Source organism: Bufo gargarizans, chromosome 5 (genome assembly GCF_014858855.1).
Source record: "Bufo gargarizans isolate SCDJY-AF-19 chromosome 5, ASM1485885v1, whole genome shotgun sequence".
Classification (NCBI taxonomy): Eukaryota; Metazoa; Chordata; class Amphibia; order Anura; family Bufonidae; genus Bufo; species Bufo gargarizans.
Genome location: NC_058084.1, coordinates 147,137,094 through 147,160,736, shown reverse-complemented (window position 1 = coordinate 147,160,736; position 23,643 = coordinate 147,137,094). Strand labels below are relative to the sequence as shown.

Genomic DNA, 23,643 nt, shown 5'->3' with positions numbered 1-23,643 from the left:
TTTCACACGAGCGTGACAGATTAGGTCCGGATACGTTCAGGGTGCGTTCAGTGAAACTCGCACCATTTTGCAAGCAAGTTCAGTCAGTTTTGTCTGCGATTGCATTCAGTTGTTCAGTTTTTTTTTCTGTACGATTGCAATCCGTTTTGATGCGTTCTTCACATGCGTGATAAAAAAATTGAAGGTTTACAAACAACATCTCCTAGCAACCATCAGTGAAAAACGCACTGTATCTGCACTTGCTTCCGGATGCAATGCGTTTTTCACTGAAGCTCCATTCACTTCTATGGGGCCAAGGCTACATGAAAAACGCAGAATACAGGCTCATGCACACGTTGTTTTGGTCCGCATCCGAGCCGCAGTGTTTGCAGCTTGGATGCGGACCCATTCACTTCAATGGGTCCGCAAAAGATGCGGACAGCACTCAGTGTGCTATCTGCATCCGTTGCTCCATTCCGTGGTCCGCAAAAAAATATATAACCTGTCCTATTCTTGTCCGTTTTGCGGACAAGAATAGGCAGTTATATTAATGGCTGCCCGCTGTTCCGCAAATTGCGGAACTCGCACGGAAACAGTGTTTTGCGGATCCAAAATTCGTGGACCGCAAAACACACGGTTGTGTGCATGAGGCCTATAGAATATTCAGCATTTTCAATGCAACGCAGAACTGATGCCATTGAAATGAATGGGTCAGGATTCAGTGCGGGTGCTATGCGTTCACGTCACGCATTGCACCCACGCGGAAAATCCGCTCACGGGAAAGAGGCCTAAAGCTGATGGCTGGAGATTCCAATCCCTTTATTTTAGGTGACTCTTCTAACAAAAGGGGATTGTAGAACTTGAACACACAATCAGAGATTAGCGCATTTCATTCAGTAAAACCTCCTGACCGATTCTGATTCACCGCTTTAAAGCCCTTGAGACTTGTTCTGCTGGTGTCCAAGCTGCGTCTAATATGACGGCAAAGCTGTCTGTCCAGAAAGGAGAAGGATTACATTAACCCTTCAATCACACAGGGATTTATTTATTACAGCCTAAAGGTGAAACCATTGTTTGAAAGCATGAACAGGAAAGAAGTAAAATGAATCATGCGGCTGTTCCTTGTAAATCACCCGAATGCATGACTTTGGCTCTGTTCACAATGCATTTGTTTTCTATTGGAGATATACATTGGGGACACAGCATACAGGGAAACTGGCTTAAAGGGAACCTGTCACCAGTTTTATGGTGTCCTAACTTAGGCCTCATGCACACGACAGTTTTTTTTCACGGTCCGCAAAAAAGGGGTCCGTAGGTCCGTGATCCGTGACCGTTTTTTCGTCCGTGGGTCTTTCTTGATTTTTGGAGGATCCACGGACATGAAAAAAAAGTCGTTTTGGTGTCCGCCTGGCCGTGCGGAGCCAAACGGATCCGTCCTGAATTACAATGCAAGTCAATGGGGACGGATCCATTTGACGTTGACACAATATGGTGCCATTTCAAACGGATCCGTCCCCATTGACTTTCAATGTAAAGTCTGGAGTCCCTTTTATACCATCGGATCGGAGTTTTCTCCAATCCGATGGTATATTTTAACTTGAAGCGTCCCCGTCACCATGGGAACGCCTCTATGTTAGAATATACTGTCGGATATGAGTTAGAGCGTGAAAACTCATTTCCGACAGTATATTCTAACACAGAGGCGTTCCCATGGTGATGGGGACGCTTCTAGTTAGAATATACTACAAACTGTGTACAAGACTGCCCCCTGCTGCCTGGCAGCACCCGATCTCTTACAGGGGGCCGTGATCAGCACAATTAACTCCTCAGGTGCCGCACCTGAAGGGGTTAATTGTACTATCATATACCCCTGTAAGAGATCAGGGCTGCCAGGCAGCAGGGGGCCGACCCCCCCTCCCCAGTTTGAATATCATTGGTGGCCAGTGCGCCCCCCCCCCCTCCCTCCCTCTATTGTAATAAATCGTTGGTGGCACAGTGTGCGCCCCCCATCGCCCCCCCCCTTCCTCCCTCTATTGTAATAAATCGTTGGTGGCACAGTGCGCGCCACCCATCGGCCCCCCCTCCCTCTATAGCATTAACAACATTGGTGGCCAGTGTGTGGCCTCCCATCCCGCCCCCCCCCGATCATTGGTGGCAGCGGAGTTCCGATCGGAGTCCCAGTTTAATCGCTGGGGCTCCGATCGGTAACCATGGCAACCAGGAAGCTACTGCAGCCCTGGTTGCCATGGTTACTTAGCAATAGTACAATAGTAGAAGATTCATACTTACCTGCTGGCTGCTGCGATGTTCGTGACCGGCCGGGAGCTCCACCAACTGGTAAGTGACAGTTCATTTAGCAATGCGCCGCACAGACCTGTCACTTACCAGTAGGTGGAGCTCCCGGCCGGACACGAACATTGCAGCAGCCAGCAGGTAACTATGAATCTTCTACTATTGTACTATTGCTAAGTAACCATGGCAACCAGGGCATGGTTACCGATCGGAGCTCCAGCGATTAAACTGGGACTCCGATCGGAACTCCGCTGCCACCAATGACCGGGGGGGGGGGGGGGGGGGGGATGGGAGGCCGCACACTGGCCACCAATGTTGTTAATGCTATAGAGGGAGGGGGGGCCGATGGGGGGTGCACACTGTGCCACCAACGATTTATTACAATAGAGGGAGGAAGGGGGGGGGCGATGGGGGCGCACACTGTGCCACCAACGATTTATTAGAATAGAGGGAGGAAGGGGGGGGGGGCCGATGGGGGGCGCACACTGTGCCACCAACGATTTATTACAATAGAGGGAGAAAGGGGGGGCGGGGGGCCGCACACTGGCCACCAACCTATTATTACAATAGAGGGAGGGAGGGGGGGGGGGCCGCACTGGCCACCAATGATATTCAAACTGGGGAGGGGGGGTGGTCTGCCCCCTGCTGCCTGGCAGCCCTGAGCTCTTACAGGGGGATATGATAGTACAATTAACCCCTTCAGGTGCCGCACCTGAAGGGGTTAATTGTAGGATCACGGTCCCCTGTAAGAGATCGGGTGCTGCCAGGCAGCAGAGGGGTGTCATGTACACAGTTTGTAGTGTATTCTAACTAGAAGCGTCCCCATCACCATGGGAACGCCTCTGTGTTAGAATATACTGTCGGATCTGAGTTTTCACGAAGTGAAAACTTAGATCTGAAAAAGCTTTTATGCAGACGGATCTTTGGAACCGTCTGTATGAAAGTAACCTACGGCCACGGATCACGGACGCCAATCTTGTGTGCATCCGTGTTCTTTCACGGACCCATTGACTTGAATGGGTCCGTGAACCGTTGTCCGTCAAAAAAATAGGACAATGGGTCCGCGAAAAAAAACGGAAAATGGCACAACGGCCACGGATGCACACAACGGTCGTGTGCATGAGGCCTTAGGGCAACATAAATAAGTGACTGATTCTCTTAGCAAAATGCAGGGTCACTTTCTTTAATTGACCCAGTCAATCTGCCAACATCTTGTATTGAAAAGCTCCAGCTGATAATGATGAGTCCTGAATATTCATGAGCTCCTGACTCTCCCCGCCTACCTGCTGCTGATTGACAGTTTGTTTCCATAGGAATCAGCAGCAGGTGGGCAGGGGAGTGGCTATAGCTCTGAATTAAATATACGCTGGACTCAATGACATCACGCCGGACTCGAATCAGCTCATTAGCATGCAGCATCTTTTTGTGTATATTATGAGGTAACCATCGGTCACACCAGTAAGTGAATATATCTAAGGTACATTTTAGTAGTTAATGATTGTATATAATTAGTTAGATTATAATCAAATATCCACATGACAAGTTCCCTTTAAATGCCCATAGCATCCAATCGGATTCCACCTTTTTTTTTTCAGAGCTCCTTTGGAAAATGAAAGTTGGAATCTGACTGGTTGCTATGGGCACCCCTTTGCACCCGTTCTGATAAATCTCGCCCCATGTATTTATTATGAAGCCTATATAGACCAGGCCTGCACATGTTATTGTCCAGTTGCAGCATGCAGGCGGTGAACACTACAGTACCTGCTTCTGATGCTGGAGTATCTCAGCTGTCTGTAGCTGAGGGCTGAGGTCTTGGCTGTGCTCTGCTGTGGAATGTTGGGGATAATCTGTTAAGGCGAAGACTCCATCATCATCCTCCTCCTCCACTTCTTCCAAGTCAGGATCACCTTCTCTGAAGTCAAAGTGTGCGGCAAATTCAGGAAGGACCTTTAGCTGGTCAATCTGCAAAGAGTCAACAGTTCACATATTGCCGCGTTCACGTATGCGCTGTGAACTCCAGAGCAGACTGCCGGAGTAAACCATATCTGACACAGCCCGGCCTTGTCCCGCTGGATCTCCATTCATTGTAATGGGATCCTGCGGGATCTGGCCGCTTTCTGACATATATCCCAGCTTTCGGCCGGACAAATAAATACTGTGTGTATGTCAGATACAGCGAGTGCCAAAGTTCACAACGCAAGGCTGCATTATTTCAGGTACTGTTTTGTCTGTATTACATAATGCAAAGTTACCAACAATTGAAAAAATAAATAAAATATATGGAATAAATTGCAAGCACCCCAAAAAGCATAGAAACGGCCCTTTTAGCGCACATTAGGGAAACCTCTCCCTTTTTGCAATTGTGATCTCAAGTCTGTTGGCAAGTATGTCCAACGCTAGCCAGTGAAGGCATGTAGCCTTAAAAGTTTGCCATTAAGATCTACTTATTTAGCCTAAAATGTCAGCTAAGACCATTTTTTTTTTATATTAGAATAGCAATAATACAATCACAGACCATTCCACTAAAATCACTATATAGGTACTATAAAAGCAAAATAACAGCCTGCAAATATGTGATCGGTATGCTGAGAACAGATTGTGTGGCTCATGGCTTGGTGTACATACTGTAGATACTTTACAAGTAGAAGAGTAGAAAATGTGTTTTAAAGGGTTTTTTGAGTGTTGAATATGGATGACCCATCTGCAGGATAGGTCATCTTTATCTGATTGGCGGAGGTCTGACACCCCAATCATCAGTTGTTTGAAGAGGCTGTTGTGCTCACACCTCCTTGCAGCTGTCCATTGGGTAGCAGCTATTCTTGGTATTACAGCTTAGCCCCATTCACTTGAATGGGATTGAGCTGCATCTAGGCCATGTGACCAATGAAAGTGAGGTTACTGGCCTAGGAAGAGGCCGCAGCACTCACCAGGACCCTGCAGCCTCTTCATACAGCTACTTGGCGCCCACCGGACCTCTACCGATCAGATACTGATGACCTATCCTGAGGATAGATCATCCGTTTTAAACACTCGGACAACCCCTTTAAATTTATAATGCACATGTTTCAATGGGCCCATACTGTAAATGCTTTGTGGTAAGTTCAAATGAGTGCTTTATTACAGAGATTTCCATCCCTAGATGCACTGGCACCATACGACAGTACACAGAGGACATCTACCTGTAGTAACTCATCTCCCACTTCCTCCTCTCCCACTCTTCTGCATTGTTGCCAATGTGCCAGCAGCCACTTTAACTTGACATAGAGAACAAAGACATTTTTCTTGAAGTTCCTCAGCTCTTGCTGGAGAAAGCTCTTTTCCTGACCCCATGTTTTTTCCTCCAACTTATTCTGCAGCGTGAGGCTCTGCACCTCTAAGTCCTTCCTTCGAATGTTCTTTAGATGTTCTTCCTCCAGCTGGGTGATGCAAAAACAAATGTTACTATCCCTTGGGATTTATGATATATTATAACCAACCTTCAAGCATTTAAAATCACTATTATAGAAGATAATCAATTTACTTAATGTATATATATATATATATATATATATATATATATAATGTTTCATGTTTTGATCCCTAGTAAACAGTAAAGTTATCATTTTCCACAACTTGTACTAATGTTTGGTGTTACCAGATGCGTTTGAGATATATATATATATATATATATATATATATATATATATATATATATAAAAATATATTTTTTTTTTGGGGGGGGGGGGCAGTTTAATATGTTTATTTGTGGTCTTATTTTTCATACATATTAATATTTTTTTTGTGGGGGGGGCGACGACGACTTATAGCAAGCTTTAGCACAATACACAGAAAACCAAGATGTCAAAGGGCTGATTCTCATCTGCATTTAACTCATCCAGGGGCTGTTCTGCTGGAACCCACTGACTATAATGGGATCCGGTGGTGATCTGGCTGCTCGCCGGCATAAGTGCTGGCTTTAGCAGAACAAAAGGTCCTTTATGCACAGCTTTAAAGGGAACCTGTCACCGGGATTTTGTGTATAGAGCTGAGGACATGGGTTGCTAGATGCAACACCCAGTCCCCATAGCTCTGTGTGCTTTTATTGTGTAAAAAAAACCTATTTGCTACATATGCAAATTAACCTGAGATGAGTCCTGTATGGGAGATGAGTCAGGGACAGGACTCATCTCAGGTTAATTTACATATGTATCAAATCGTTTTTTTTACACAATAAAAGCACACAGAGCTATGGGGACTGGGTATTGCGGATGTGCTAGCGGCCATCTAGCAACCCATGTCCTCAGCTCTATACACAAAATCCCGGTGACAGGTTCCCTTTAAGTCTGGCCAAAGCCAAAACTTATGTCGGAAAGTGGCCAGATCAATGCTAGATGCCTTTTGCACGGCCGTATCCGGGTATGCTAAATCCAGTGAACTCGAGCAGACTGTTCCTCTGCCAGGGCAGCTTCTGGATCAGTTAGGCTACTTTCACACCTGCGTTTGGGTGCGGATCCGTCTGGTATCTGCACAGACAGATCCGCACCTATAATGCAAACGCTGGTATACGTTCAAAACGGATCCATCTGCATTAGGCTACATGCACATGACTGTGCAGTTTTTTGCGGTCCGCAAACCGCGGATTCGCAAAAAACAGAAGCCGCCTGTGTGCCTTCCGCAATTTGTGGAACGGAACGGGCGGCCATTGATATAACTGCCTATTCTTGTCCGTTTTGCGGACAAGAATAGGACATGTTATATTTTTTTGCGGGGCCGCGGAACGGAGCAACGGATGCGGACAGCACACGGAGTGCTGTCCGCATCTTTTGCGGCCCCATTGAAGTGAATGGGTCCGCATCTGGATGCAGGCCCAAACGACGGCCATGTGCATGAGGCCTTACTCTATCAAAAAAAAGTAAGACTAAGTGTAAGTCAAACAGATCCGTCCTGACTTACATTGAAAGTCAATGGGGGACGGATCCGTTTACAATTGCACCATATTGTGTCAACGTCAAACGGATCCGCCCCCATTGAATTACTTTGTAAGTCAGGACGGATCCTGACTTACAAGCAGCGTTTTGGTGTCCGCCTCCAGAGCGGAATGGAGGCAGAACGGAGCCAAACTGATGCATTCTGAACAGATCCTTATCCATTCAGAATGCATGGGGGCTAAACTGATCCGTTTGGGGCCGCGGACCCAGAAACGGCGGAGTGAAAGTAGCCTAAAATGCAGATGTGAATCAGCCCTAAGACCCAGGTCTATTTGGAGGACGTACAATCATATAATCGACCATCAAGACCTTTACTAACACTTCCAAATTGCATGAGGTCTGAGATGCGGCAATATGCATTAAAATTGAGCAAAAATGTTGGCAAAGTCAGACAACGAATAGGTGGTATAAAAGGTAGACAAAGGTGTCTATAGATGCACTAAATGTATCAAACAGCATAAGACACTGAGATATATCTGGTACATAATTAGACTATTTAGTCTGTTTACATTAAAGGGAACCGGTTGAATACGGTGTTTGAGCTGTATGCAGCATGTTATAGAGCAGGAGGAGCTGAGCAGAGTGGTATATAGTTTTCTGGTTTAGTATAACTTGTTTTTTATCCATTTAAATTCCTGCTCATTCTGAGCTCAGAAGTCAAGGAGGCGTGCTATCGGTGATGGACAGCCTTTCCTGTATGACTGTGTATACAGATATAGCTGTCAATCACTGATAGGACAGCTCACATTGCACTTCATGCCGACAGGTTCCCTTTAAATATTAGACAGGATTAGTAAAAAAAAATTGCCAAGCACGAGGCTGGCTAATAGAGGACAAGAGAATGGCAGAGGTTCCCCAAAACCGTTGATCAGGTAAATGAAAATATGGGGGGGGATGGGGGATCGCTGTAACTCTAGCACAGGTCTGGAACCAAAGGCCTAGAATATTTGATTTAAAGGGAAACAACCATTAAGGCAAGTTAAAATGCTACTTTCGTATGATAAAACCAACTCAAAGTTAAGCATCATTCACACATCCGTGTCCATGCTTAAATCTGTGAAAAAGTGGTCAGTGATGTCTCCGTGAAGATGTCCGTGATGGATCCATGGGTCCGTTTTTTGCTGTCTGTGTGCCATCCATGTTTCACTGACTCTGCACAGCTGAATAATTTTCAAAGCATCTCTTCCAAATGATCTGTGAAACAAGGATAAAACACGGATGGCACGGACCCATAGACTATAATAGGCGTGATGGATACGTGAACACGGGCAAAATAGAGCATGCATCCTTGCCAAAAAAAATGGACCCAAGGACCGTGCTAATACACTGATGTGTGAATACACACATCAAAATGAATGGGGACGTGTACTGTCCATGGAGAACATGTACGGAACACTGACGTGTGAATGAGGCTTTAATGTCTAGAAGACCCTGGTCAAGGCAGAATGTGCCTAATAAAAGAGTGAAGAACGAACCTTAAAAAAAAAAATATATAAAAATCTGAATGTCAAGAAAATAAAGTAAATCTGAATGCATAATTACAAGTGTCTAGTATAAAAATAACAAAATGGTCTAGACACAAACATTTTTTTTAAATCCTTCCAGCCATGAAGGTGATGGTGGAAGAGAAAAGTAAAGAAATGTTTTAAAACGATCGCTTGCATTATTGTGTAGGATACCAGTGGTTAAGACATTGTATAGCTAATAGTACAACACAACAGTCACACAAAAGAGAGATACCGTGGAAAACAAAGGTAATGCCACCTTCTAGACTTTTTCCTGCTTTCTAGTGTTCTATTTCTTTGGTGGATTAGAGGCATATAATACCTGACTTAGCCTGTCTGTCACTTTGTCATGCTCCTCTTGGTGAAGTCTCCTTTCCTGGTCAAGAATAGCCTGTAGTTCACGTAGAGTTGAATTCTTTTCAGGTGACAGATGATTGCTGAGCTGAATATTACAGAACATTTTACACAGTGTTACTTATAGATAATAACACATCATCGTACAATAATAATGATACAAAAGCAGCTCGTATGACACAGCAAACATCTTGATAATAACACCAGTCAAAAGAAAGCTCTCAGAACTGAGCAATTTCATAATAATGCTGCATTAATATGGAAGTCTCTCCTCTAACTGAATGCTTCCATCATAATATTATGACTAGTGTAATTTTATATCTGGTAATAAGTGATGAAACCAATACTGCTCAGCTACTCTACAGTTAGGGCTCATGCACAAGACTGTATGTATTTTGCGGTCTGCAAAAAACGGATCTGCTGGCCCCTAATAGAACAGTACTATCCTTGACCGTAATGCGGACAATAATAGGACATGTTCTATTTTTTTGCGGAACAGAAATACGGACTTACGGAAACGGAATGCACACGGAGTAACATCAGTTTTTTTTTTGCGGACCCATTGAAATAAATGGTTCTGTATACGGTCCGCCAAAAAAACGAAATGGACACGGAAAGAATATACGTTTGTGTGCATGAGGCCTGATTCTTATACATTAAGACGCTTGAATAAAAGGGTTTTCTCACTATAGTTTGATCTCCATGCATGTTCAGTTGCTCTCTATTTAACTAAATGAGAGATGTCTTGGCAGGTTAATTTCAGTGGAAAACAGCCATACATGCATAGCCTGCTCTTCAACTGCAGTGGAACAAAACCAGCCCATAGAAAGAGTTAGTGGGGTTCTAGTTGTTGAATCTCCATAGGTAATGACATCATAAAATACTAATGTAGGGTATTATTTAGTTATTCACTAGAATACAATGATCTACTAATCCTGTCTAATATTTAGGCAGTGTAAACTTAAAGGGCATCTGTCAGCAGCTTCGTACCTATGAAACTGGCTGACCTGTTGCATAGGCACTTGGCAGCTGAAGGCATCGGTGTTGGTCCCATATGTGCTCACATTGATGAGAAGCATGATGTTTTAATACATGTGAATGAGCCTCTAGGAACAACAGGGGCGTTGACCTTACACCTAGAGGCTCAGCTCTCTCCGCAATTGCAGTGCCCTCTGCACTTTGACTGACAGGGCCAGGCAGGTGTGACCACATTAATGCATTATTCACACAGTCAGTGTTTAGTCAGTGATTTCCCATCAGTGATTGTGAGCCAAAACCAGGAGTGCAGCCTCCACAGATATCGGACATAAGGGAAAGATCTGCTCCTGTTCTGTGTCTAGAGCCGCACCTGGTTTTGGCTCACAATCACTGGAAATCACTGACGTGTGAATGAGGCATTACACTGCTCATCTGCATATATTAAAACATAATTTTCTCAGTAATGAGAGCACATATGAACATGAGACCAACACAGATGCCTTCAGCTGCCAAGTGCACATGTAACAGGTCGTCCAGTTTCATAGCTACAAACCTGCTGACAGATGCCCTTTAAGGTAGCCATACACATTAGTCTAAAGTTGATCAAAGCAAACCACTTCAACCAAAACATTCGTTGGTTGAAATTTAATGTCAGACAATTTTTTAGCGGACTGATGACCCTCTTCATGTGATAGTTGGACAGAAGATCTTCTCGTTCGTGAATGAAAAATCTTTCTTTGAGAGAATGTTCCTAGAAAGATCTTTTGTCCATCGCCCAGTTTTATTGGACATGTATGGGCAGTCTGAACAACTGTAACGGCCAATGAGGAGTAAAACGTATGAGCCTGTGAAACGAAGGTTCACTAGATGTTAGTCCAACTGCTCTTAAACCACCTTCTATCTAATGAGCATGCCTATACTCACTCCTTGGCCCCACTGTGTGCCCACAAACCAGCTGTGTAATGAACAGAGTCCTCCTGGGGTCCTCTTTATTATGGTCTTCTCAGAGCATTACAGGTTTGCAGTGGGAAAATGAGGGTGAGTATTCACATACAAATTACTGACCTCAACTCAGCGACATCCATTCAATTCATGTACTGGAGTAATCAGGAGTGGTCCCATGTGACAGGGTCTTTTCTCTTGCTTAATTTGAGCTGGAATTCTGGCCCAATTTTATTAGTAAATCTTCTTAAAGATGTTTTCCGGGATACATACATTGAAGACCTATCCTTCGGATAGGTCATCAATATAACATAGGTGTGGTGCCGGGTTCAGACCCCCATGATCTGATACTGATGATCTATCCTAAGAATAGGTCATCAATATCTGTAACCTGGAAATAACCCTTATCACCCAATATTTACTAAAACAAGAGATGTAAAATTTGGAGATCAGTTAAGATTTGACAAATCTCCTTAGATTGAAAAACATCTTTTTCACTAATGTATCCTTCAAGAGCGTTCTACACAACAATTAAATGGTACTCAAAGACCGGTACGTGGACAGGGCGCTGCCTGATTCTGCTACTCTGCACCAATCATGACATCTCTAGTGTGCACGACCAAGAACTATGTTCAAATTCCAGTCCCTAGGGCACCATTTTGCTCAATATTTTTGTCTGGACAATATGTGAAATGACACCATGACATCATATGAAATACATACATTACTTGAGTTCATGTACCTTTTCTTTCATATAAATATTTGGGCCTTAATATAAATGTAATACTTTGGTTGTTTTACATACTGTAGCTTCCATTTTGATCACCAAAAGGCAAAGTGCCACTGGCTTTGCCTCTTAATACCTGTACGTTACATGCAGTTTTAGTTGCAAAAATTAAGCATGATGGAAATAAAAAAAAATGTTAAAATCAGCTACAACTAAGCGAATGGGGCTAGTTAAAACCCAATTCACTTACATAGTCCTGCAAGTGGCTGCAGAATTTCTGTGCAACAAATAGTTGCTGTGTGAACCCACAGAGAAGAATCACGCAGGACAATGATTTGGGGAGTTAAATGATACCCGAATGGGATACCATCATAGCAATGTAGTGATGTCTTTGCAATAAAGCCCCAAAAAATCTTAAAATTTGTAGAAATTATTGGTTGGAAATATTTATATTGACTTACTGTCTATAAATACGTCAAGGATGCGGGTATTGTCTTGTATGTATAGTGTATCAATCATGAAAATTAAAGTGTACTTAGATTTAAAAAAATAAATAGGATTGAGCGAATCGGGTTCAGATTGCTGTATCTGAACCCAATTCTTTTAAAAACCTCTTTGAGAATATTGGCTCCGTTCTAATGTAAAATGTTTTCTGACTTCCTCTGTCTCGCATCTATCACTTTTCACTTCTTTTATTTGCATGAATTACTGTATCAAAATGCTAAGCAGAACTTGGCTTCGTATTTTCATATAGTAATTTATGTGATTAAGTGAAGTGATACAGGCGCGGCAAAGTAAGTCTCATGATATTTGCTAAAACATCGGAAAGACCTCCGCGTAGGCAATACATTTTACAGTAGGATGGAGCCAATATTTTTAACGTTGCTTTTAAAAGATTCGGGTTCAGATACAGCAATCCGAACCCGATTCAATCAACCCTAAAAATAAACTATTGTTAGCTCATATTGACATATCAAACGTGGGCGTCTGAGTGCTGAGACCCCCACTGATAGAACAAGGAGAAAGAAGCGCTCACACAGTTCTCTCTCCTCACTGCTGGAGACTAGTGATGAGCGGCAGGGGCAATATTCGAATTTGCGATATTTCACGAATATTTGGGCGAATATTCGCCATATATTCGCGAATTCATGATCTCCAGGCATTATTTTCTTGATTGCGAAAATTCGCATAAAATTCGCATACAAATTTTTTGCATTAAAATTCGCATGAACTGGTATTTTCCCAAAAATTGAATATTCGCAATTACGAATATATTTTGCGATATTCGAAATATTCGCGAATTCTCGAAGTGCCGATATTCGCGATTAAAATTCACAATTCGAATATTCGTGATCAACACTACTGGAGACGGGCTCAATAGAAAGTCTATAAGCCCACCTCTAGTCAGTCTCCTGCAGCGAGGAGATACAGCGTTCTGTAGGAGCACTCCTCTCTCCTCACTGCTGGAGACATGTCTATAAGTCTATAAGCCCACCTCTAGTCCGTCTCCTGCAGCGAGGAGATACAGCGTTCTGTAGGAGCACTTCTCTCTCCTCACTGCTGGAGATGTGTCTATAAGTCCACCTCTAGTCAGTCTCCTGCAGCGAGGAGACACAGCGTTCTGTAGGAGCACTCCTCTCTCCTCACTGCTGGAGACATGTCTATAAGTCTATAAGCCCACCTCTAGTCCGTCTCCTGCAGCGAGGAGATACAGTGTTCTGTAGGAGCACTTCTCTCTCTCCTCACTGCTGGAGACCTGTCTATAAGCCCACCTCTAGTCCGTCTCCTGCAGCGAGGAGATACAGTGTTGTGTAGGAGCACTCCTCTCTCCTCACTGCTGGAGATGTGTCTATAAGCCCACCTCTAGTCCGTCTCCTGCAGCGAGGAGATACAGCGTTCTGTAGGAGCACTCCTCTCTCCTCACTGCTGGAGATGTGTCTATAAGCCCACCTCTAGTCCGTCTCCTGCAGCGAGGAGATACAGCGTTCTGTAGGAGCACTCCTCTCTCCTCACTGCTGGAGATGTGTCTATAAGCCCACCTCTAGTCCGTCTCCTGCAGCGAGGAGATACAGCGTTCTGTAGGAGCACTCCTCTCTCCTCACTGCTGGAGACGTGTCTATAAGCCCACCTCTAGTCCGTCTCCTGCAGCGAGGAGATACAGCGTTCTGTAGGAGCACTCCTCTCTCCTCACTGCTGGAGACGTGTCTATAAGCCCACCTCTAGTCCGTCTCCTGCAGCGAGGAGATACAGCGTTCTGTAGGAGCACTCCTCTCTCCTCACTGCTGGAGATGTGTCTATAAGCCCACCTCTAGTCCGTCTCCTGCAGCGAGGAGATACAGCGTTCTGTAGGAGCACTCCTCTCTCCTCACTGCTGGAGATGTGTCTATAAGCCCACCTCTAGTCCGTCTCCTGCAGCGAGGAGATACAGTGTTCTGTAGGAGCATTTCTCTCTCCTCACTGCTGGAGATGTGTCTATAAGTCTATAAGCCCACCTCTAGTCCGTCTCCTGCAGCGAGGAAATACAGCGTTCTGTAGGAGCACTTCTCTCTCCTCACTGCTGGAGATGTGTCTATAAGTCTATAAGCCCACCTCTAGTCCGTCTCCTGCAGCGAGGAGATACAGCATTCTGTAGGAGCACTTCTCTCTCCTCACTGCTGGAGATGTGTCTATAAGTCTATAAGCCCACCTCTAGTCTGTCTCCTGCAGCGAGGAAATACAGCGTTCTGTAGGAGCACTTCTCTCTCCTCACTGCTGGAGATGTGTCTATAAGTCTATAAGCCCACCTCTAGTCCGTCTCCTGCAGCGAGGAGATACAGCATTCTGTAGGAGCACTCCTCTCTCCTCACTGCTGGAGACGTGTCTATAAGTCTATAAGCCCACCTCTAGTCCGTCTCCTGCAGCGAAGAGATACAGAGTTCTGTAGGAGCACTTCTCTCTCCTCACTGCTGGAGACGTGTCTATAAGCCCACCTCTAGTCAGTCTCCTGCAGCGAGGAGATACAGCGTTCTGTAGGAGCACTTCTTTCTGCTCCTTTGAGTGATTGCTGGAGGTCTCAGCACGCAGAACCCATAGTTCATAACCTTTGATATGTCACAAGGTATCAAAACTTTTATTTTTATTTTTTATGTCAAAGGGTACTTTAAGTTCTTAAATTCTATCTAACGGGTATTTAGGGGTCTACGCCACAATATCAGATTGGTGTTTGAAACCCAGCACCCCCACCGCTCAGCTGTTCTCAGAAGCCATCTTGCACTGCAAAAAGCACAGTGGATGGAAGCAGAATGAGAACTGATCTGCAGTACTCACGTCACGGCCACTACACTCTGCTTCTAGCTCTGTCCACTGTGGTTTTTCACAGATTTGGAGGGCTCCTGAAAACAGCTGATCGATAGGGGAATCAGGAGTCAGACCCTCACTGATCTGATATTGATGGTATACCCTGTGGACAAACCATCATTATCTAGAACTTCAACCTGATGTTTCAGAAACATTTAATAGATAGACAACAGCAATAATCGTTTAGCTGGAATCGTTATGCAGTAAAATCAATTGCGCTGCAGCTAATGACCAGTAACACTCTGCTGGAGACAATAAACTTTCCATGGATTATGTTTCTTTTTTCAATTCTCACCAAAGATTTGACAGCAGATTTAGAGCAGTTTTAAACACTAGCAGGTATATTAAAGGGAGCCTGTCATATAGAGCAGGAGGAGCTGAGCAGATTCTATAGTTCTGTAGTAAAACTTTGAATTTAACTGGTTATTTATTGACTGTATCACCTATGCATATTTTACTTATTAAAACAATAAAGTGACAAAGAGTTCTTTGATCCTAATCTGTTTTTACTTTCATGTACATTTTTTTATTCTATTTTCTGTCAAATAATATGGTGGCAGCTATCTTGCCTAAGCTGTGACATGGACCACTGTACACAACAGACAAGGGATGCTAATAGATGTCTATGGGAGAGCCTTCTAGGCATAGCAGGAGGGACCTGTCCCCATAACCCATTGTGAATGATGTGGCCCTGAGTTATCTATACAGGTGTTACCTTTCATTGTAATCCTGCCTGTGCTGATGATAAAGATAACTGCTGAAAAGTCACCTCTACAGAACTGAAAGTGTCATCCTATTGTGAGGCTCAGTGGCCAGTGTGAAAAACTGCAATATTTCAGGATTTATTTTTATATTGAAAATTACAAAAATGACATGGAAAATAAAAAGTAACACATTTTTTATTAAAACAATCGATTATTTTCTCACAATAAATTCCGTCTACATCCATGAGCACTGTGGATTTAGGAGTGGGCAAATCACTCAATGACTGAATGCCTTCCCCGCATGAACTTGTAAACAAAAATAGCTGTCATTCATAGCGTAAATTGCTCACTGGACTAAAATAGTATAATAAAAGTTATACTGTATCTTTTCCCGCAGAATTATATACCATTCAACTCTCTACTCTTGCTGCATAAAAGTGCCTACAGAGTGTACAGGATTTTCAATATGATAGATTCTCTTTAAATAATTTATCACTGCACAGACTGAACACGATGCCACCACAGAGCATAAGTGGTTATTTTCTATTTGCATTAACTTGCAAAGCACTGTGCTGCACCATTGTTTTGAGGCGACTAGGGCCTGCTGTGATTCAGTTACCATGTAAAAGACTATAGTTCCCATGGGTCCACTGCCTTCTCTCATTGCCGTAGACATTGCCTCTTGTTACAATCTGTCGAAATATCCCTATATTACAATATGTAAGGTAGTACTGTACTTATTCCTTGTCTGCTTTGCCATTTGTTTGATTGCTCACTAAGGCTACTTTCACACTCGCGTTTGGTGCGGGTCCGCCATGGATCTGCACAGACGGATTCGTTCGTATTATTTTTAACATGGCCATTAACATAGCATTCTGAGCGGATCCTTTTCCATTCAGAATGCATTAGGGCAAAACTGATCTGTTTTGGACCGCTTGTGAGAGCCCTGAACGGATCCCAGAAACGGAAAGCCAAAACGCCAGTGTGAAAGTAGCCTTACTCTGCATTATTTGCCCAACCTGTGAAAACTCCCCAATGACAGTGAGGGAGGGAGAGAGCAGTGGAGATGAGAGGCATGTGATGTGTGACATCCTGTACATCAGGCAGAGAGGAGATAGCCACGTGTTCAGTGTACTACACGTCACACAAGCAGAAAATAAAAAGCAGGAGCATGGTCTTGTAACTTCAGGTGAGACTGGCTTAAGGAGGCATCTTAGCTGTACATAGTACATTAGTAAGTGACTGATCCTACTGCATGTAAACATCTAGTATCTATCCATCTATGTATAGACAGTTGGAATGGGTTATACAATATTGCTGACCTCTGGACTGAAACAGCCCTTGTCTCCTGGCCTGCAGTGTTTACTGTCTCCATCTGCTCTGCGATGTGACTCAAGATTAACATGGAGACGGTGGGTATCTTCGTCATGCTCATGATGGAGTTGCCAATCCATGTGTTCCCTCAGCTTGGGCTGCTAAGTGCATGGGCAGTATATAAGCACAAAATAATAAAAAAAGACCAGCGTAGGGGAGTAAAGAAAAACAACATAAACAGAGAAATACACAACAAAATGGGTAAGGAGAAAGAATTAAAACACTACAGAACAAAGAAAAGCGTGAACAGGAAAACTAACTTAAAAATTGTGGCGTAAGACAGTGATGAAAAGAAAAGCAGAAAGAGGATGAGCAAAATGATTGGTTGAAATATCTGCAAAGCAAAAGAGAAAAAACAGAGGGAAAAAAGAATGCAAACACTGGTTATGAGACGCGCATGCAATGAGAGATGCATGTGTCATACCAACATCAAGCGTGCAAGCAATGAAAGCACCAACAAACCAAGCCTTTTCCCCCATTTCGAAGCCAGATGGCTAAGACAACTGTCTAATCTTATCATCCACTGCAATAGTTTATTGCCTTGTCACAATGCAAATACCAAGCATTATAACCGATAGTAAACAGGTCCTGGATGAAGCTTACCTAAAGGGGTTTTCTTAAGAATACGAATGGCCTTTTAGGATCATCAGCAACAGCTAGTTGAAGGTCCAACAACCCCAATAATCAACTGTTTAAAGAGCCAGAGCCAGTGAGGGTGCTGCCACCTCTTCATTTTTTTCATTACTCCATCTTGTTGCACACCATCTACTTATTGGTGGTGGAGCAGGATACTGCAGTTTTGTCCCATTCAATACTCTGCTCTGACATTACTAGGTAGACGGTGTGCAGGTGGACATCCCATGTAAACAATGAAGAGGCTACAGATCACACAAGCACTGCAGTCTTTATAAACAGATGAACAGTGCGGGTGCTGGACTTGAGAATAGGCCCTGAATATACTGAACCCACCAGAAACTTGTCCTAGTATGTGAACTGGACTGATTGCAACCACTTGCAGAGCTGCCAAGGGGACGAGTGGATGCTACCTCACTACGCTGCTCTACAATAGATGGTAATTATGTGATCCTGCCTATGATATGCCATCATGTCTGAGCAGCCTGACAGGAAAACTCACCAATGTAGCATATACAAGTGTTAGAGGCCCTGTCTCCTCACCCCCTAGGCAGCTCTGCAAGTGAAGGCAAACAATCCTGCTCAGATCCTAGGACAGGTTTCTGGCGGCCATTTTAAATAATTCCTGGAAAACCCCTTAAACTACTGGGGGTAACAATCTAATAACTAACAGACATATAAACATTTTAATAAATTAAATTGTATGTTTACCTTTAAACATAATTTTGTTGCTTATATACAGAAAAAAAATCTACATAAAACAATGAGTAACCTTACAATATAATTACAATGCATTAAAGGGAACCTGTCATTATCTTTATGCTGACCTCACTGAGGGCAGTATAAAATAGTGACAGAAATGCAGATTTCAGCGGTGTGTCACCATGAGCTAAAAGTAAGTGGTTGCTGAGAACCAGCATCATAATCATTGCAGCCCAGGCCTTGAAGAGTCAAATCTCCCTGAGAAGAGTCATGGTTATTCCTAATCTCCTGCTCTCTCACCCATCTGCTGATGACTGGCAGTTCTCTCCTAGAGAGAAAAGGAGAAAACTAGGCAGAAGACTGTCAGTCATCAGCAGGTGGGCGGGAGAGCAGGAATTCATGAATAACCAGGACTCTTCTCAGGTGACCGTGACTCTTTTCCAGGCCCAGTCTGCAATGATTGTGATGTTGGTCCTTGGCAACCACTTAAGCCCCTTTCGCAAAAGCGAGTATTCCACGAAGGTGCAATGCGTGATGCTAACGCATTGCGCCCGCACAGATTCCTGACCCATTCATTTCTGAATGGACTTGCTTGCGAAATCGCACAGTTTTCACTGAACGCATCCACAACGCATCCGGACCTAATCCGGACACGCTCGTCTGCAAGGGGCCTGACAGACTGTTGAAATCAACTCACCTGTCTGTACTTCATACTGCCGTTAGTATGGGCAGCATAAAGTTGATGACAGGTTCCCTTTAAAGGGAACCTGTCACCGGGATTTGGGGTATAAAGCTGAGAACATGGGTTGCTAGATGGCCGCTAGCACATCCGCAATACCCAGTCCCCATAGCTCTGTGTGCTTTTATTGTGTAAAAAAAATCATTTGATACATATGCAAATTAACATAAAAGAGTCATATCTTACTTGTGTGACCAGAGAAGAGTCATATTTTCAAGCTCTGACTCATCTCAGGTTAATTTGCATATGTATCAAATCGGTTTTTATACACAATAAAAGCACACAGAGCTATGGGGACTGGATATTGTGGATGTACTAGCGGCCATCTAGCAGCCCATGTCCTGAGCTCTATACCCAAAATCCCAGTGACAGGTTCCCTTTAATATCTTATATTAATCCCGGATTACAGGCTGTATCATTGTTCAGAGCTGCATTCACAAATCTAAAAAGTTAAAGAACTGTCATCAAATTGTTCACATCTGCAATGGAGCCTCCATCATAGAAGTTATCGGAAATATCAGGATGAAAAGTCCTGCATGCAGGACTTTTTTTTCTGCAAAAAAACAAAAAACGTTCTCCAGAACGGCAACCGAATTAATCCCTTTATAGTCAATGGGATCTGTTAGGTTCTGTTCCTGTCAGTTATGTGCCGAATCTGGCATTTCCATTATTTCCATTCTTCTGCTCCTATAACGGGGCAGACGAACAGTAAATAATAACAGGGATGTGAACAAGCCCTTAGTTGGCAATGTTAAATGTTTCCCTTGCAAATCAGAAGACTATTGTTCTCATATGGGCTATAATACAAGTTGTAATGCACAACCAGTACAAGTAGATTACACCTACATATAAAAGGTAAAACTGTGTTCAAAGGTAAGCGTACAATTTGATGTTTTAATCCTCTAACACTAGTTAACTGGGGGAAAAGTATCCATGTGTTAATGTCAAAAAAGAAAAATATTATGTGAATACACATCTATTTACCTGAAAGTCAGTTATCAGATCCTTTCCAAGATTTCCAACTGGAGAATCTCGAGATGCTGAAGTCAAGTTGGACAAATAACTTGATGATTCAGTGAGATGTGGCATTGGGGAGAGGTCTTCTACATGCTCTTTTAGACCTTCACCTGAGTTCTCAATCGTGTCTAAAAAACTATTCAGTTCCTTCCTGAACACTTTCATTTTATTATTGATGCTGTTTAAAACATCTGACCCAGTAGTATCTTCTTTCTCTTGACAGCTCTTCTCCATCTCCTCCACAGATCCACCGGTCATCTGCAACTTGGCATCATAGATTAGGCTATCTGTGTCTGAAATAAGACGGTCTACAGTTTTCCCCAGTCGATCGGCCTCAAGTTTTATGCTCATGTAATATTGTGTATCCTCTTGCTTTTTAGCCAGTTCCATACAGTACAAGTCACCAACGTCTGATGGTTTTCCACTTTCAAAGCCAGAAGTTTTCTCGTAGGCATCTTCAGAGTCACTCTCCCCGCCAATAGGCCCTTCCCTCTTTGGTTGAACAGGACGTCCATCTTCACTGTCACTTTCCTTTTTCCCTGCATCACTTTCTGCATCACTATCCCGTGGACTTGCGGTACGCATTCCCAGGTGTGAAACAAGATCATAACGTTGAACATTTGATAGTAAAACCCTATTTTCATATTGAAGCTTCATAACCTTAGAACTTAGATCACTTATCTGGATTCTTGCAGACTTTAGCTCCTCCTGTGTAGAACCATTGCATTTGGAGGAATTGTCATCAATCCAAACAAGGTCCTGAACTGGTCCAAACTTGAATCTATTTAGCTCTGTTGTAAGTTGTTTATTGTGATCCTCTATCTCTGAAATGGATCTCCTTAAGAGGTCTGCTTCCTCCTCCACAAATTGGAGATGGCGCCGCAGCTCTGTGGCGGATTCCATGGAATCACCATATGGTGAGGTAGGAATGCTTGAAACATACTCCCTGCTAAGAAATTCTTTTTCATACTGACACCTGAGGTCTTCCATTTCTGCTTTAATGCCCCTATTTTCCACCTCCAGCTCAACTAATTTTCTGCCAAGGATATTTGCTTCCTCTTCCACCAACTTTAGACGTAGTTTTAGTTCAGCCTCTCTTGTGCTGGGTGGACCTCCAGTTTCCCCTGTTGGAAGAGGACTTTCAACATCTCCGTAAATGGACTTGTATTTCTCTAGTTCTTGTTCGAATTCATCTTTCTCTTTTCCAAGTTTTGCCATTTTCTTTCTCATCAATGCTGCTTCTTCCTTTGCGAACTGTAACTGGCACTTTAAATCGGCTCTGTCTTCCTGCATATTAGGAAATATACACCCTTGTTAATGTAATGATATTTCAATTTAATGTCTTTCACATTTACACAAATTACAAACCACAGGTAAAAGTAAGCAGTATTTGTGACTTGTACATGTAAAGCTAATTTCACACTAGCGTTCGGAGATCTGGCAGGCTGCGTGCAGCGGTATTAGGCCTCTTTCACATGAGCGTGTCCGGATAAGGTCCGGATGCATTGCGGCAAATCCGCGCGAGTAGGTACCCAATTGCAGTCAGTTTTGACTGCAATTGCGTTCCGTTGTTCAGTTTTTATCGCGCGGTTGCAATGCGTTTTGCACGCGCGTGATAAAAAACTAAATGTGGTACTCAGACCCAAACTTCTTCACAGAAGTTCAGGTTTGGGTTCAAGGTTGTGTAGATTGTATTATTTCCCCTTATAACATGGTTATAAGGGAAAATAATAGCATTCTGAATACAGAATACAAAGTACAATAGGGCTGGAGGGGTTAAAAAAATAAAAAAATATATTTTTAACTCGCCTTAATCCACTTGTTCGCGCAGCTGGCATCTCTTCTGTCTTCTTCTTTGAGGAATAGGACCTTTGATGATGTCACTGTGCTCATCACATGGTCCATCACATGATCTTTTACTGTTGTGATGGATCATGTGACGGACCATGTGATGATCACAGTGACGTCATCAAAGGTCTTTTTCCTGTACACAGCAAAGAAGAAGACAGAAGAGAAGCCGGGCTGCGCGATCAAGTGGATTAAGGCGAGTTACATTTTTTTATTTTATTTTTAACCCCTTCAGCCCTATTGTACTATGCATTCAGTATTAAGAATGCTATTATTTTCCCTTATAACCATGTTATAAGGGACAATAATAATGATCGGGTCCCCATCCCGATCGTCTCCTAGCAACGGTGCGTAAAAATCGCACCGCATCCGCAATTGCTTGCGGATGCTTGCGATTTTCACGCATTCCCATTCACTTTTATGGGGCCTGCGTGTGAAAAAAACGCACAAAATAGAGCTTGCTGCCATTTTCACGCAAGACACAAGTGATGCGTGAAAAACCCCGCTCATGTGCACAGCCCCATAGAAATGAATGGGACCGGATTCAGTGCGGGTGCAATGCGTTCACTTCACGCATTGCCCCCGCGCGGAAATCTCGCCCGTGTGAAAGGGGCCTTAGTCTGGCCAATTCTTGGTATATTTGCCAGGTTACGGACGGATCTCCACCATTCCCCATCTAAGTTAAAGGGGTCGGCAGGCATTTAGGCAGCATCTGGCAATTCTGGATCCAGAGAGCTCTAGCAGGCTGTTTCCTGCCGAAACAGTCTGCTGGATCTCTGAACGCTAGTGTGAAACTAGCCAAAAGAGATATGTTCCAGCAGAGAAAATGATTCCATCCTGCACTTTCAAGTCTCATGAGTAGAGTAGCAAATATTCCCAAATGAAAAATGAGATAAAAACCCATTTACATATGGTAATGTCTCCAATTCTACAGAATCATTAGGGACATACATTTACATACAATTATATTTTTGCAATTTATATAAAAGGACTGGATACATCACAAAAGCCAGATAGACTAAGTCCTGAAAACCTGTCTTTTGAAATGCTTTTTGTATGATTGCCTAAACATTGACACAACCGTCACTTCACATCCACTTAGGCTACTTTCACACTTGCGTTTAGGTGCGGATCCGTCTGGTATTTGCACAGACGGATCCGCACCTATAATGCAACCGCTTAGATCCGTTCAGAACGGATCCGTTTGCATTACCATGAACAAAAAAAATTTTTTTTTTTTTTGTTCATGGTAATGCAAACGGATCCGTTTTGACTTTACATTGAAAGTCAATGGGGGACGGATCCGTTTGAAAATTGAGCCATATAGTGTCAAATTCAAACGGATCCGTCCCCATTGACTTCCATTGTAAGTCTGGACGGATCCGTTTGCCCCCGCACGGCCAGGTGGACACCCGAACGCTGCAAGCAGCGTTCAGGTGTCCGCCTGCTGAGAGGAGCGGAGGACAGACGGAGCCAGACTGATGCATTCTGAGCGGATCCGCATCCACTCAGAATGCATTAGGGCTGGACGGATCCGTTCGGGGCC

General features: G+C 43.5%; 1 protein-coding gene across 3 annotated transcripts in view; it reads right to left on the bottom strand.

Annotated features, from left to right (window-relative positions):
* Positions 1-23,643, bottom strand: part of MTCL1 (microtubule crosslinking factor 1) — a 178,492-nt gene that overhangs the window by 34,378 nt on the left and 120,471 nt on the right. Inside the window, exons 5-9 of one of the 3 annotated variants that reach the window (XM_044293234.1) lie at positions 20,217-21,536; positions 17,107-17,259; positions 9,066-9,185; positions 5,451-5,687; positions 4,033-4,233 (exon numbers count right to left, since the gene is read on the bottom strand). In XM_044293234.1, coding sequence (XP_044149169.1) covers positions 4,033-4,233; positions 5,451-5,687; positions 9,066-9,185; positions 17,107-17,259; positions 20,217-21,536 — 2,031 coding nt within the window. The remainder of the gene's footprint in view (positions 1-4,032; positions 4,234-5,450; positions 5,688-9,065; positions 9,186-17,106; positions 17,260-20,216; positions 21,537-23,643) is intronic. The other 2 variants (XM_044293235.1, XM_044293236.1) reach the window with 2 other exon arrangements.